At 23.0% G+C, this 16280-nt stretch overlaps 5 protein-coding genes across 5 annotated transcripts in view; 3 read left to right on the forward strand and 2 right to left on the reverse strand.

Annotated features, from left to right (window-relative positions):
• Nucleotides 1-514: 514 nt before the first annotated feature.
• Phum_PHUM097910 (uncharacterized protein) lies at nt 515-2478 on the forward strand (the record flags this gene model as incomplete). Its single annotated transcript, XM_002423897.1, has 5 exons — nt 515-582; nt 1259-1422; nt 1615-1733; nt 2005-2284; nt 2381-2478. The coding sequence occupies 5 exons, from the start codon at nt 515-517 to the stop codon at nt 2476-2478; spliced, it is 729 nt and encodes a 242-aa protein (XP_002423942.1).
• A 1491-nt stretch (nt 2479-3969) lies between these two features.
• Phum_PHUM097920 (tyrosyl-DNA phosphodiesterase, putative) lies at nt 3970-6100 on the reverse strand (the record flags this gene model as incomplete). Its single annotated transcript, XM_002423898.1, has 9 exons — nt 3970-4110; nt 4206-4413; nt 4503-4707; nt 4820-4956; nt 5049-5219; nt 5313-5408; nt 5573-5795; nt 5887-6001; nt 6053-6100. 9 exons carry the CDS (start codon nt 6098-6100, stop codon nt 3970-3972), a joined length of 1344 nt encoding a protein of 447 aa, XP_002423943.1.
• A 1334-nt stretch (nt 6101-7434) lies between these two features.
• Phum_PHUM097930 (6-phosphogluconolactonase, putative) lies at nt 7435-8181 on the reverse strand (the record flags this gene model as incomplete). The annotated part of the gene is made up of 1 exon (XM_002423899.1): nt 7435-8181. The coding sequence occupies one exon, from the start codon at nt 8179-8181 to the stop codon at nt 7435-7437; it is 747 nt and encodes a 248-aa protein (XP_002423944.1).
• A 2316-nt stretch (nt 8182-10497) lies between these two features.
• Nucleotides 10498-13381, forward strand: Phum_PHUM097940 (GTP-binding protein, putative; the record flags this gene model as incomplete). The annotated part of the gene is made up of 11 exons (XM_002423900.1): nt 10498-10593; nt 10667-10778; nt 10854-11037; nt 11258-11436; nt 11533-11696; nt 11804-12042; nt 12130-12274; nt 12364-12546; nt 12628-12763; nt 12871-13136; nt 13223-13381. The coding sequence occupies 11 exons, from the start codon at nt 10498-10500 to the stop codon at nt 13379-13381; spliced, it is 1863 nt and encodes a 620-aa protein (XP_002423945.1).
• A 2389-nt stretch (nt 13382-15770) lies between these two features.
• The window catches only part of Phum_PHUM097950 (protein halfway, putative), a gene marked incomplete at both ends in the record, with an annotated part of 2073 nt that continues 1563 nt past the window's right edge, over nt 15771-16280 (forward strand). Inside the window, one exon of the mRNA XM_002423901.1 lies at nt 15771-16050. Within this exon, the coding sequence (XP_002423946.1) occupies nt 15771-16050 (280 nt within the window). The remainder of the gene's footprint in view (nt 16051-16280) is intronic.

Here is a 16280-nt window from a genome sequence, read left to right on the forward strand (position 1 = left end):
ATCAAAAACTAAATTTAAATTACTTTACGAAAATAATAATAATAATATATTAATTGCAATTCAATAATGTAAATGATTAGAAAAATAAAAAAAGTTACAGTTATTAAATATGTAATCAATTAAAAAACTGTGTAACTCTGAAAAGTAAAAGCAGAAGACAAGTAAATCCGAATTGTGTGGTCAAGGTGATGACAAAGAAATACAGTTGAAATAATAGTTTATTTTAAATAATTATTTTAATTTTTAATTGAATCAAGTTATAAAATAAATAAATAATTATTGTTAATAATTTTTTTTTTAATTATAGTAGTTAATGTCTTATAAGAAATCAATAAAATAAAGTAAAATTAATTTATACATTGTTTGTATACAGATTGGGTTTTTTTAAATATTGCGCATTTTAGTTTAAAATTGATAAAATTCATTTTCAATAAGAATTTTTTTTTTTTTTATATATATAATTTCTTTCAAATTTAAAGAAACGTAAATTTATTCAAACGTAAATTTATATAAAATGGGGGTTATTAAAAGAAACGAAAATCTTTTTAATGTCAAATATACAATATCGGAGGAAACTTTATAGTAAGTTATAGATTTTAAATTATTGCGAAATAAGTGAAAGAATTTTAATTTCGTATATAATTTAATTTTTTCTTTAGTTGATATTTGTTTTTGCCAATTATAAAGAACGTTCTTTATTTGTTTTACGTTTTTAAATGATGTATACCATATATAAGCTCTTATTGAAAAGAAATACAATTAAAGTTGCCTGTTATTGTTATATTTCAATACATTAATTATTAATATAACATAAACATTTAAACTCATAAACATAATAATTTCAAATAGTTTTTTTAGTTATATGGAAAAGTTTTAGCTTTGTTAACATTTGATTACATTGCATTTTGTCAAGGTAAACCTCTGTATTTGACTGTAAACAACAATTGTTTAAACTAAACTAACTTTTAAAGAAAATAATTTTTTCCTTATCTAAAATCACAAATGTTGTATAATGTAAACACCTAATATAATTATTAACTTTAATAAAAATTTAAATAAAATTGATTTATTAATTTTTTACATTATCTTTTATAAAATATGGATTTACTTTTATATTATTTTGATGTCAATATTTTATTCAATCTTTCAATGGTATAAAAATAAATTTCTATAAAGAAAACTAAATGATTTTATTTTTCTTCGACATTACCTAATGTTTTTTATAATATTTTAATTTTTATTTTGAATTAATTTATAGTATACCTTCAAGTGATGATGAAACATTAAATTATTGGACTGAGGAAGAAGTTCAAACTCAACAGCATGTACCTAATTTGAGGCCAAGACCCCCAACTATTGGTTCAACATTTTCAACATTAAAAAATCATAGTGGGAAAAAAAAATTTCGACGATATCATAATGGTAAATTTAATTTTACTTAACACTAAATTTTTATTGTAAAAATACTTTGTAAAATAATATATTTTTTTAAAATCAGTACACTTATTAGAACAGGCTTGTTTCTACTTTCTTTTCTTTTCTTTTCTCTTTTACTCGAAAACTTTTTTTTTCAAATGTTCAATTTCAAAATTTTAATTTGATGAAAAATTACAGCCCATCAGTTGTTAACATTAACAGAAGAAGATGAATTACAAGAAGTTACAATAGAAGATTTTATTGAAAATTCAAAGTCTGGTTTTTCTATTTTATTAAATGACGAAGAAGCTCTAGAAGTGAGTTTTTTTTTTTTTTTTATCTACCTATTTAAAATTATCATTTTTTTTGTTATTGAAATCTTCCAAGTTTTTAAAAAAAATTTCAGTTTACTCATTACAGTGATTTATATTTTGTTTTTTTTTTTTTTGTTAATTCAAATTTTATGTTGAAAAATCAATATGGAGGTGTATTTTTGTGTCGAAAGACTTTGAAACATTCAAAAAAAAAAAGAAATTCACATTATTTTTATATCACAGTATCAGAATAGTTTATTTTTTTTTTTTTTAGAAATGGAATGAATTTATATCGAGTAGCGAAGAGCATCAAAGAAAGTTGTTGGAAAATGATAAAAAAAAACATGCTTTTCCCAGGCCTGCAATTAATAAAACATTGAGAAGTTTACTGAGGAAAAAAAGCGTTCCTCTGGGAATGGTTGAATATTTCGAAGGAGAAATTATTTCATTTTTTTCAGCAGAACCTCAAAAAATATACATTTCACCAGTTTTATCAAGTTTTGAAAGGCTATTACTTCATTCAGTATCTGATTATCATCATTTAGCTTCTTTAAGTGAGTTAATTTAAATTAAAGTCACTTTTAATAATCGAATTGATAAAAATCAAAATTTTTGAAATTTTTTTTTTTAAGGTTTCGTGTCAAAACCAGAAAACGCTAAACTCGTACGAGTTGAAAATCCAAAAAATGAATTTCCATTACCATCCCTACTTTTAGTTCAATACCTGAAATCAAACTACAGACTTTAGTTTTTTTCCAGTTATTAAATTCTGCATAAAACAATACGAATTTATAAGTGTTTAACTAACAAAAAAGAAAAAATTAAATTCTTTCCATCAAAAAGTATGGTTATTGTATAAACGTGTACATAATTTTAAATTAAGGAATAATAATAATAATTTGATTATTAATTTAAATCTTTGTACGTTAAAAATGCTTAAAACTTGAGCAAAATATTATTTTTACAAATGAGAGTATATATATAAATTTTATTTTTGAATGATATAATTTCTTCATTTTATCTTTTATTATTTTAATAATTATAAATTAGTTTGCCATAATTATAATTTAAAAAAAATAATTAATATTATAATTTGTTTTTTTTTTCTCTGCTTCATATGTGCAAAATAAATTTCTTTATATAAAAATATATAATATATATATAAATGTGTAAAGTACAAAGTTTTTTATTTGTTAATTTTATTATTATTATTATTATTTTTTATTTTATATGTTAAAAATTAAGTATTTACTCTCTCTCTTTCTCTCTCTCTCTCTCTCTCTCTGTCTCATTAAGTATTTTATTATTAATAATTTTAATTAATAAATTATTAAAAAAAAAAAATGGCTTAGGCAATCGTTTATAAAATTTTATATTATTGTTATTGTTTTTATATAGCTTAAAAATCATTTTAGTCCTAATTATTATTTCTGCATTAAAAATTTATAAAAGGGGTTATTATATCATTATTTTTTAAACGTTTTCTTATTTTTTAAATTTTATTTATAGTTTTTAAGTTGTTTATTCGGGCGGGATGAATAAAATCGATTATTTACATACAATAAAATGTATTTAATGTTTTTAAAAATATATATTTAAAATAAAGCTTTTCTTTTACTGATAAAATATCAAAAAAAAAAAAAAAAATGTAGCTAACTCAGCAAACTAATTTTTTATCATTTATACTAATTATTTTTCATAAAATTATTTATATTATTTAGATTTAATAAACTACCGGTGATGTGATATTTGTATATTCAAATAAATAAAAATATGCAACCAGTTTAGTTTGTTTTGTTTTTTTTTTTTTGAAAATTGATGTGATTTATATAAAAATTAATTGCAACTTTTGTGATAAAATAATATTATTCATTACCGCATTATTTTAATGTATTTAATGGTGTATTACGTCATGAGTAATAATTTCTTTTAAAAAGATTTAATAAAAAAAAGTTTTGTTTTATTGTCAATATTTGATATGTGCTACTTAAAGGGTCAAAATAATAATAATAATAATCAAAGTGATAAGTTCAAAAATTATTTGTAAAATTTATTTATATAAAGTTTTCTTTTAAACTTACAATTTTAATAAATATGCAATAATAAGTAAATTTGTTTAAAATTTTTTTTCTCAATACCTCATAATATTATATTTGAAAGCACTCATCATGGCATTAAAACAAATTATTGTAAAAATTCCTCTTCAAATTTTGGTCGAATTAATGGTAAATCGAATCGATTATTTAAAATTTTTATCGAACAAAAATAAACGATCAGTTTCTTGATAAGAAGTCAAAGGGATATCGTACGGTATTGGAAATTCATCATCATTTCCGGAATTATATCCAAATTTTTTAATTTTAAACACATTTTTATTTATCTACAAAACGCGTGATAAAATAAATTATATAGTTTTTCATTAAACCGTTAAAACCGAGATTATTCGGAGTAATATGATAATTAAGAGGTACTCACCAATAATTTAGGTAAAAAAAGTACTCCTGCTTCGTATGACATTATTTGCAACATTCCAGATTTTAATTTTTTTCCCCAAGCAGCTTTTGATAGGTTGGCACTCGTGAGTAAAAACCAAGAAATTTCTTCTTTATCTTCATTTATTCTTGCATATGTTTTTATATGAGGAACCGCTTTTGAACGTTTACGATGTTCACAATACCATTGCCTGTAAATAAACATAAAAATCAAATTAACAAACATTTTTTAAGTTATTGATTACGTTATAAGTTTTAATAAATTTTTTTAACCTCTTACATTAGATATTTATTCAACCAAAGTTGCTTGATATGAGTACCACTAGAATATGGTAAACAACCACCTCCTGAAAGTCCATAAATACTTGATGCAACATTTCTAACGGATGGATAAACAATGGAAACTTGAGGCGATGATAACTTCGAGGAGGTACTTTTTACGAATTCGTTGAGTAACCAAGAATCAGGTGCGGGTCCGAGTGATCCTAATTTTAAACGATTTAATCAATGCTTGAAGACTTTTTAACATGTTTTTCAAATTACTCTAATTGTATAAATGACGTCACTTGTATCCAGGATAAGAATAATAATACTTGCCTATTGATGAACATTGTATCACTATCCTTTCTTTGTCTTCTGAATTTTCAACAGCGTGCTCTTTGATAATTTTACCAAGTTTTATATAACCGAAATTATCAATTACTGAACCAGGCACAGAAGAAACGAAAAAAACTCTATAAATTTAATTTAAAAAAATTAATGACAAACAAAAAAGTGGAATTAAAAAAATTTTTTTTTTTTTTAAATTAAAAAATATTTTTCTAACTTAATTAAAGAACAATCCGTTTCTTGAATTTTAATAAGTAAATTTCGAATTTCCGGTAATTTATACGATATTAAATATTGTAAAATTTCAAATTTGAACAATGTATCAGATTCGCCATAATTAATTGGTACATCATCTCCTAAATATGGACATTTTGGACTGATCCAAACTCTGAAAAGAAAAATTATTAATTGTATTTTAATAAAACTATTTATTAATTAATTTTAAAAATTTGGAAAAATAACCACAAATTTAAATTTTTACCCTTGTGTTCGATCTTCCCAGTCTGATTCAATTAGATTAGCCGTATAAATAGCAAAACGTATACTTCTATCGGTATAAAAAAAAATACTCATTTTTCTGAAATCATAAAAAAAACCCTTTTAAATTAAAAATTACGGACAAGTTAATAGTAATAATTTAATAATAATAATAATAATAATAATAATAATAATAATAATAATAATAATAATAATAATAATAAATTTCAAATTTTTTTCTATAAATATCATTAATTAACTTACGTGTGATGATGTCCAAACGGATAAGGCGATTTAATTTTTATTGCTTTTATATTTAAATGTTCTGGAATGTTCGCGAGATCTCCATCTTGGACATCGTACAAAATAGTCATCGAAGGATTAAATAAATCATTAATTGCATATTGAGCCATTAACCAAGGTAATTCCACCATGAAATTTATATGAAGACTATGATCTAAAATTCCTAAGCTTTTATCTAATAATTCTATATAATAAAAACCAAAACGAATAAGATAAAAAAAAAAAAAAACTAAATTTAAAATAAGATATAAAATTTAAAAATATAATAATAATACCTGGGAATGTTATTGTTAAATCTTCATCCAACGTATCGGGTATTTCATTTATTCCGGTAAGAAAGAAAAAATATGGATCCGCCATTTGTAATTTTACGTCAACGGAATTTTTCCACTTACACGAAAGTAAATACTTATTTTTATACAGTACAAATTCATTATTAACTTTTTTATTTTTCCCACTGCTTTTTCCACCATCTTTTCCGTTTTCCATTTTCTTATCGATAACTCACTTTGATACAAACAATTATTATTCGCAATTTATAAATCGTTTAAGCGCGTTTCCAATGTTTAATGGCGGTTAATACGTTATATAATAATAACTAAAATCATACACATTAAAAATCATTCTTTTCTTATTATTTTTTCAAAACTTTTGACTACAAATAAACATCTACAAATATAGTAAAAAATAATTTAGTTTATAAGAAACTTATTTTTAAAACCTTCATTACAAAAAATTTTTCTATTAAAAATCATAAAAAATAAAATCCTTTTGCTTTTTTTTTTTTTTATTTTTAAATGACTTCAAACTTATCAAAAATTTGAAAAAAAGGTTTTTACATTAATTGGAAGAATAAATAAATCATCAAACTTTGTAAAAAATAAAATATTTCAAGATAAACAATAATAAATGACACATTACTTTTTTTTTAAAACACAAATTTTAATTTTTTATTTTTTTTTTCATTTTGACAAAACACTATTTTAATAATATACATTTAAAGTAAAAAAAAAAAACTTAATTAAAGCATTTTGTTTTTGTTAATTTTTACAATAAAATTTTTTTTTAAAACGTAATGCTTTTTATATCTCAGACTTTGGGTAAATAAAGCTTTAATTCCAATAATTTAAAACTTTTTCATATTATATTTATTTAAAATAACTCTAATGCAATAAATAAATAATCTGACTAAGAATTTAAATAATAATAATAATTTATGCCAGTGAATTAATAATAATAAATAGTATTGTACTAAAAATAAGAAACTGATTAAGAAACAAAAACTTAGAACCTATTTTTATAAACCTTAATTACAATAATTGACTACATTTGAGATCTGTTTCATGTTAAATATACTGAGATTTGGTTTTTTTTTTTTTTAAAAAATACTATATTGTAAAAACTAAATTAAACATCTAATAAACTATAATTAAAACTAAGATTTTTAATTGTAAATAAAAATTGAATTTTGATGTTGTGGTGGAAAAACCAATTATTTTACTTTATTATCAATAACTAGAAAAGAAAAAAACTAAGGTATAATGTGGAGTTCATGTGCATTTACATTTTAACACAGAATACATATAAAAAAAATTGAATTTAGTTTAATAAATATTTTAAATTAATTTACAAAAATTTTCAATGACATTTTTTTTAAGGTTATTTCACTGAAAACTAATTTCGAAAAAAATTGTCTTTAAAATTTTTTTTTTGTTACCCGTTTTTCTATATAATAAATTCGGTACAAGCCCGGTATAGGTTTCTTTTCTTTTTTTTTTTTTTTAAATTATCACATTCAGACTTTATTAATTGAATCTTTTGAACTAAGATACTGATTTATTCGTTTGTAATAATTCCGGGGCAGCATTTTTATCCAAAATCCATAACAAAGTACCCTTAGCAAGTTTAACTTTTGCTGCTGGTAAATCTTGTCCACCGAATATTTGCTTTATTATTTCACTTTTTTCACTTCCAAAAGCTGAAATTATACAAAACTCAGCATTGTTCAATACTGGGAATGTTAATGTCACTCGACAAGGTGGTGGTTTGGGCGCATTCATAACTGGAGCAACCCACACTGAAGATTCACTTAAAACTTTGTCATCATTTGGAAATAATGAACAAATATGTCCATCTGGGCCTATTCCTAATAATATGCAATGAAATCTGGGAAATTGCACAGGAGGAAAATGCAAAGCTAGTTTAGATATATAATCTTTTGATGATTCCAATGGGGAAACATCGGTATCCACCTTTACTATATTTTCATTCGGTATTGGGATATTTAATTGACTAAACAGATTTTCATAAACTTTATGCAGTGGCTCCATATCAATTTGACTAAGTATTCTCTCATCACAAAAGAAGACAAACCATTTAAACCAATCAGTTTTAATTGTGGCAAGAGCATGAGTTAGCAACTGTACTAAAGAACCTCCAGTCAATCCTATTTTAAAACATCCATCTCTTTCAATAGCTAAGTTTGCTATCTTCTCTAGATGGCTAGCCAGTTCTTGACCCATTTCTTTAACATTGTTTTTTATGATGACACTCGAACCATTAATTTCCATTTTTTATCATTAATTTCTCACCATTCTGTAATTATTTAAAATTTTTTTAATGTCAATGAAATGAGTTTTTACTGAAAATAATTTGCTTTTACACATTATTAAATGATGACAAATTTAAGTTTTATTTTTATTTTATTCTATTATTGTTAATTTTGAAATCGGTAAGATGATTAATTTTTTTTTTTGCTCAAATAAAAATAAACTTAATTTTGACTAAAGTTAATATTTTAATTTATAAATTAAAAAGGAAATTATTTTTATTAATTTCAGAGCAATGAGCAAAATCAAAGATGTCAAAATATAAGACAAGATTAAAATTACATGATAAATAAAATTACATTAATAAAAAAATATCTAGTAGCAAATTAAACATGTCTGATGTTTTGTTTAAGATGTCCTGCATGTTTATGTTAAATTCAATAAATACTTATTTACACAATTTTATATGTATTTATATTTGTTAATTTTTTTTAAGCATTAATCTATTATTGAAAATTTAAATATAGAAAAAATTTTTTACTTACCAATAACTCAGGTTTACTAAAGAATGGACTACAAAGTTTCTTAATATATATTTTAAGAACCGCCTCAGCAAGACGTGTCTTGGCTAGACTTGATTATTACCAAATATGAAATTTAATCACAATCCTAAAATTTTTTATTACACCAAAATGCCATTAATTATTAATATTGATAATGATCATTTAAAATTTCTATGTTTTTTTTATTTTTTTAAATTTAATTTAAAATTTCGTTTTTTTTTTAAAATGAAATAAATTCGTGATCATGAGGTTAACTGTTTGATAATTAATTTGTATAAAAGAGTCAATATCAGGACAAAATATTTTGATTGTTTTTGAAAATACATTGGAAATCATATCTATCAAAAATATACATTTTAATGTATACTTTTACAAAAAAAAAAATAAAAAGAAGCTCGATACTAGTAATTGAATTTTAAAAAAAACCGTTGGGTAGTTAATATCATTCGATAAGCCTAATATATAAAATTTATGCGAACAACAAAAACGGAAGTAAAAATAAATTAATTTTAAAATTTACTTTCACTTGTATTTTAGAATAATAATATTTCTTTATAATCTTCATTAATTTGTAATTTTAAAAATAAATTTCAAACATGATTACGATTTTGGTCAAATAAAAATAACAACTGAAAAACTATTTAAATTTTTCTGACACGGCAAAATTTCTAACAAAAATTAAATATATATATTTTGATAATTAATAGGCTATTAGTAAAATAATACATAATTTATATAAATGGATAGAAATTTGAATGAATTTTGAATAACTTAGCTTAATAATAAAATACGATTCAAATGTTTACCTTAATATACCTAAGCAAAAATTCATAGTGTCGTTAACCGATTTTAATTCGAATAAACAGTAATTTTTAAATACTGTAAAAAAATTGGCACGTGATCAACACGTCAAATTTAACTAAGTCAATATCGCCAACGTTGTCTACTTGAATGTTATTCACAATTCACAGCCTGCTTATTAAAATGGTTTAACGTATGTGCAATTTTTGAAAATGTGGTATTTTTGGAATGGGTTAGTACCATTTATTTCATAGATGTAAATACTATTTTATTAAATATAATTATTTTTAAATTTAATACTATTCTGAAAATATTTATCTTTTATTTAAACACTTCTCGTATAAATAACGATTAGATAATTTTAATTTATCTGGTTTAAAAGTGATGGTATTTTTTTAAAATATGTCACTAATCTTTCTAATCTATTTAATCAAATATTATTATTACAAAGAAATTTTACTTTTAAATATTTTTTGATAATTTTACATATTTAAATACGTTGTATTTTTTTTTTTTTTTTACAGTCCCCATTATTATTTCAAAGAAAATTTTTCTTTATTTATTTTTTAGTTTTAAATCATGAAAATGGGAATAAACATTATATGAAATAGGATTATTATAAAAATGACCCCTTAGCTGATCCTTGATAGTGGAACTCAAATTTGTTAACAGATGTATTTAAGATTGGAAAGGTATTTTTTTTATTATATATTTTATAATTAAAAAAAAAAAATTAAAGTATTTTTTAGAAAAGCAAAATTCTGTGATTGTGATATTTACATTTGACATATTGTGCTTATTTATTTAACTTCAATGATTACAAATTAATAAATTTAATTAAAAAATTTCCTTAAAATATTTTAATATTTAAATTTAGAATGTGTAAAATATAATTTTTGTTTTAGTTAAAAACTTATTTGATTTCAAAGTGGGTGTTAGATGAGCTGAATTAAATACTGACTTAATTAAAATTATGTCAAAGGAAGCTAAAGGAGTTCAATTAGAAAAAACTGCACCAATGTCACCTACTAATAATATGACTAAAAATTATTCTTTAGTGATGGGGAAGGTACAACTTTTAAAATATTAATAAATAGGTAATGTAATAATTAATTTATAATACTCATAAGTAATTATTACAGGAGGTAATGATTAGTCCAACTTCAGAGCAATATGATCTTTTGCAGAAAAGATTAAAAGAGAGATTGGAAGAAAGTCATGGGGAAACAATTTATGATATTGGCATGGCACACGGTTAGTATATCTTAAAATTAATTTAATTTTTTATATAGTTGAAATTTTTAAATTAGTTAAAAACATTATTTTTAGATGGTGTCGGAGAGGATGGCTTATCTGAGCAAGAATTTGATGCAGCTTCAGCAACACTAGCATCCTTATCTGCATCATTAGATGCTGATTGTGTTTTACTCAGAAAAAAACAATGTAATAAAGGCTTTGCAGCACAGTTTTTAGTTCGAAAAAAGATAGATGAACATGACTTTATGGAAATTAGGTATGTTACTATATAAGTGGGTGCTTATTTTATTGAATTTGAAAGTAAACATGTTAATTTTATCTTTATATTCTCTATTCCTGAAAAATTTTGTGTAATTTCTTTGATGAGTATCCTCCTGTCATGATAATAATAACATATTGATGTTTACTAAAACATTTTGAATAACAATTCACATTTTAGTTTTATATATAAATTAATAATAGAGATAATAATTTAGGGTAGCAGTAGTTGGAAATGTAGATGCTGGTAAATCAACACTTTTGGGAGTTCTTACTCATGGAGAACTTGATAATGGAAGAGGGTTTGCTCGTCAAAAGCTTTTTAGGCACAAACATGAGCAAGAAACCGGAAGAACTAGTTCAGTCGGTAATGATATTCTAGGATTTGATAATAAAGGTTAATTAAACATTTACATCTAAATTTTTTTTTTTTTGTGTTCCAAATTCTTTATTTTGGTAATTAGAAATTATAACTCTTGATTTTTTTTTTTAGGAAATGTTGTAAATAATCCTGAACATGGGTCTCTTGATTGGGTTAAAATTTGTGAAAGATCATCAAAAGTAATTACTTTTATAGATCTAGCAGGACATGAACGTTATTTAAAAACAACAGTTTTTGGAATGACAGGACATGCACCTGATTTTGGAATGCTTATGGTTAGTTTAATGTTTTCTTTCAGTTTTTATTACTCTAACAACAATTAAATTTTTTACTTAGTAGGTTTTGTTTTTTTTTTTTTTTTTTAACTAAAAATTATTTTCAGATTGGTGCTAATGCTGGAGTCGTGGGTATGACCAAAGAACATTTAGGACTAGCGTTAGCACTTAGCGTACCGGTTTTTACGGTTGTTACAAAAATAGACATGTGTCCACCGAATATTTTACAAGATACATTAAGATTATTGGTTCGTGTTTTGAAATCTCCAGGTTGTAGGAAAGTTCCAGTTATGGTTAAAACTGCGGATGACGTTATTACCACCGCAACTAATTTTGTATCGGAGCGGTAATTATTTTTTAACAATTGCTTTATGATTTTATTTCGACTTAAAAAATTTCACACTTCAAAAATAATTCTATCTTAATTTGACAGTTTGTGCCCAATTTTTCAAGTATCTAACGTTAATGGAGAAAATCTCGATTTGTTGAAAATGTTCCTTAATTTATTGACCACTCGAACTCCTAGTTTAGAAAATGAGCCTGCGGAATTTCAAATAGACGATACTTATTCTGTGCCGGTAATTTAAATTTAAATTTTAATTTTAATTTTAATAGTATTTCCCCTTTTTTATTTCATCTATTTACTATTTGTAAAAATTTTTCAAAGGGAGTTGGAACCGTAGTATCAGGTACAACGTTAAAAGGATTAGTTCGACTCAACGACACATTATTATTGGGTCCCGATCCTTTGGGACACTTTCAACCAGTTGCAATAAAAAGTATACATAGAAAGAGGATGGCAGTGTCTGAAGTTCGAGGAGGTCAAACAGCATCTTTCGCTTTAAAAAAAGTAAACGAAATTAATTACGATTTAAATCATTTTGTTATTTTTATTACCTACGGTGGGATAAAATCAAAAAATATTTTATAGATAAAAAGATCTCAAATTCGAAAAGGAATGGTCATGGTATCGCCATTATTAAATCCTCAAGCTTGTTGGGAATTTCAGGGAGAAATTTTGGTTTTACATCATCCTACAACAATTAGTTCTCGTTATCAGGCAATGGGTAAGCATTGTTTACTTTTCAAAATTAAGTATCAATTTTTAAAAATATTTTAACCTCCTGCGTATTATATTTAATTCTTTTTTTTTTTCTCATAAAATAAATAATAGTTCATTGCGGGAGCATAAGGCAAACAGCATCTATTCTAAGCATGTCTCAAGAATGTTTGCGAACGGGAGACAAGGCAATCGTTCATTTTAGATTTATAAAACATCCAGAATACATAAGACCTGGTCAAAGAATGGTTTTTCGGGAGGGTAGAACAAAAGCCGTCGGTAACGTTTTAGCAGTTTTGTACCAAGCTTCGAGCAATCAGCCGATAAGGGGAAAATCTGGAAAAATCAAACAGAGTAACTCTAATCAAATTTTACAGCAGGTATAATGTATATGTAATAACGTAGATTGACGCGGTTGTTGAATTTTTTTTACTTATTTATTATATAAATTTTTAACTCGTTTCAGGTATCTATGAGTGGTGGAGAAGAGAGTGAGAAACACGATTCGAGTAAAAAAAATCGTAGTCGACGAGGGGGAAAAGGAAGGCAGATAAATTCAAAACCTTTAACCGAACAAAATATAAATTTACCTAAAGAAGGAATAACTTGTATCAATGCAAATTGAAGAGAAAAAAAAAAAAACAAAAACAAAAAAACAAAAAAAAAATAGTAAAAATAAAATTGAAATATAATTGATGATAACTTTTATTACATATAAATATATATATTCAATTGGTTTTATGCTCTAAAGTCGGTGGTTAGGGTTAAAGAAATATGGAAAGAAAAAAAAAACATGAAAAACGTTTTTCTTTAAAGGGGAAGAAGATTTTTTTAATTTTATTTCATTTAATTTAATGAAATCATTTATATCCTGTTTTTAAACGTTTTTTAAGGGATTGTTGGTTATTAAATTATTTTATTTTTTCCTACTTAAGTGAGATTGTTTTAATTAGTTTCTTTTTATCCCAGTAATTTTTTTTCTTTCTTTTCATCTATAAATTGTCATTCATTATTCATGCTATTAATTTTTGCAAAAAAAAAAAATTATGGAAAGTGATTCGATTATTAAAAATGTAGTAATAATAAGTTTTTCAAAAGAAAAATCATTTAAAAGAAAGAAAGAAAATTCGAGAATAAAAACATTTTGTTTTTAACATCCTATTTCCAAATAGAAAATTATTATAAATATTCCTTCCAATTATGAAAAAAAAAAAAAAATTTTAAATATTTTTTATTGTACAAAATTAATAATTATGTAATTATTAATCATCCTATTACTTTTTTTTAAAATAAAATTCATTTTTTTTCATAAAATTAGTGATAATAATAATAATAATAATGTTTTTTTTTCTCTCAGATTTTGATAATAATTATTATTTAAAATAAAAAAATATTATTGTACAGAAAACTAAAAAAAAAAAAAGCAATTTTGTTGATTATTATCAAATATTTATATAAAATATATATATATATATATAAAGTTTTTAAAAAATTTAACGTATAAAAAATTCGATTTTTTTTCCCCCCTAAACGAAAATCCATGATTTTGTTAAAAAACAAAATGTCGGAAATAATGGCGGTAAAAATTAAGTCATATATACTTGTATGTATTTTTTTTTTCGTGAAGATTTTATACTTTTATTCAAAAAAATTTGTACGAAAAAACATAATTACGATAAAATAATAATAATAATAATAATAATAATAATAAATTTTAATTTTTACAAATCCTGTCATATATATAATTTTTTATTTTATTTTAAATTCCTTAATATTTCTCCGTAACGAACAAACAAAACAATCCGCCATTTTGTTTTTTTTTTATCTAACGTAATATGTATACGTATATATAATAATTAACCGTAACTTTTTGAATAACCGTCAAATAATAATAAAAAAAAAAAAACTTTTTTTTTTAAATTAATTTTTATCTAAAATAGAAGGGAATTTAAACGAATATGAAATTGTGATCGAGTCCTTCTTTGCTTCTAAACGAAAAAAAAAAAAAAAAAAAAAAAAATGTTTGAAACAATGTTCGAACCGTGAATCGCATTCAACTAGTTAAACGAGTTTCTTCCATCAAAAAATATAATATACAAACCATGAGGTTTTTTTTTGTTACTAAAAATAAATTATATATAACGTAAAAAGGTCAAAATTTTATTTTTTTTATTTAAAATAAAAATATTATTATTATTATTTATTGGGTTTTTTTTTTTTTTTTTTAAAATGATTTTTGTTCGTTATTTTATTATTATTGGAGAAACGAAAAAAAAAAAAAACTAACGATTAATATTTTAAAAAGGTAATTATTTTATTTATTTATTTAAAATAACTCATTGTTTAATCAAAATCTTTTTTAATTAATTTTTATTTATTAATTACGTTTTACATTATTATTATTATTATTATTATTATTTAGTTTATTTAATTAAGTTTCAAAAATTAATGTCGTCGTTTTTAATTATTTTTCTTTTTTTTTTGTATGATAAAATGTCAAGTTTATAAAAATTTGTTTTTTATTTTAATCCATTACGTCAATTATTATTATTATTATTATTATTATTTTTAAAATCGAACATTATCATTATTATTATTATTTTAAAACTTTCGTTTAATTTTAGTTTAATTTTTTATAACAAAGTAAAAATAGCAAAGAATTTTTTTATTACCCTAGAAGGCTTGTACGAAATCGATAGCTATCGTTTTATTTTTTTATTTTTTTTTTTTTTTGCTGAGTAAACAAAAAAAAAAAAAATTATATAAAATCATTTTTTCTTTTCCCCCCTTTCCTCCCTTTCTCCCCTCTCCTCCCCTTAAGTTTTTTTTTTATCGAGTGAGTAAAAATGAATATTTTTCACCAAAACAAATAAAAAGAAAAAAAAAAAATTTTTTTTTTTTTATCAAAGGACAAATTAAATTGTCTCTCTCTCTCTCTTTCCCACCTCCCCACTCCCACCCCCTTCAAAGTTGTCTGTCTGTTTGTTTATATTTTATATTGTTACATTTCAGGTATGTACATATGGTTAATAATATTTTTTCAAACACTTGTATTGAAAAGTAATCAGGAAAATGTTGTGGGAAAAGTTAATCAGGAAAAAGATGTTGTTGTTATAAATCCGCCATTGGATGTATATAATAATAATGAAACTCTTTGCTTTGGAGTTAAGGAGGAAGCATGTAGTTTGCTTCAAGAAAAAGAAACCTGTTTGTGTAAAACCTTGAATAATGATTCTGTTTTTTGCTGTCACATAACTAATCCTTATCAATTAAACAATAACTTACGATGTGCAGGTATGTGTGTAAGTTTTTTTTTCTTTTTTAAATGTTTTTATGCATTCCGTGGACAACGCATAAAAGGGGTTTTTGTTTTAGGTATACAACTTGCCAAAGTAAGGTACATGCATATATTAAATGCAACATTACAAGATTTAAAATATTTTGCATTTGAAGCTTGGCCTAAATTAGAATCATTTTCCGTTACCGAAGGGAAAATAGAACGGATTTCTTATGAAATTAATTCA

This window comes from Pediculus humanus, genomic scaffold, assembly GCF_000006295.1.
Source record: "Pediculus humanus corporis 1103172107449 genomic scaffold, whole genome shotgun sequence".
Classification (NCBI taxonomy): Eukaryota; Metazoa; Arthropoda; class Insecta; order Psocodea; family Pediculidae; genus Pediculus; species Pediculus humanus.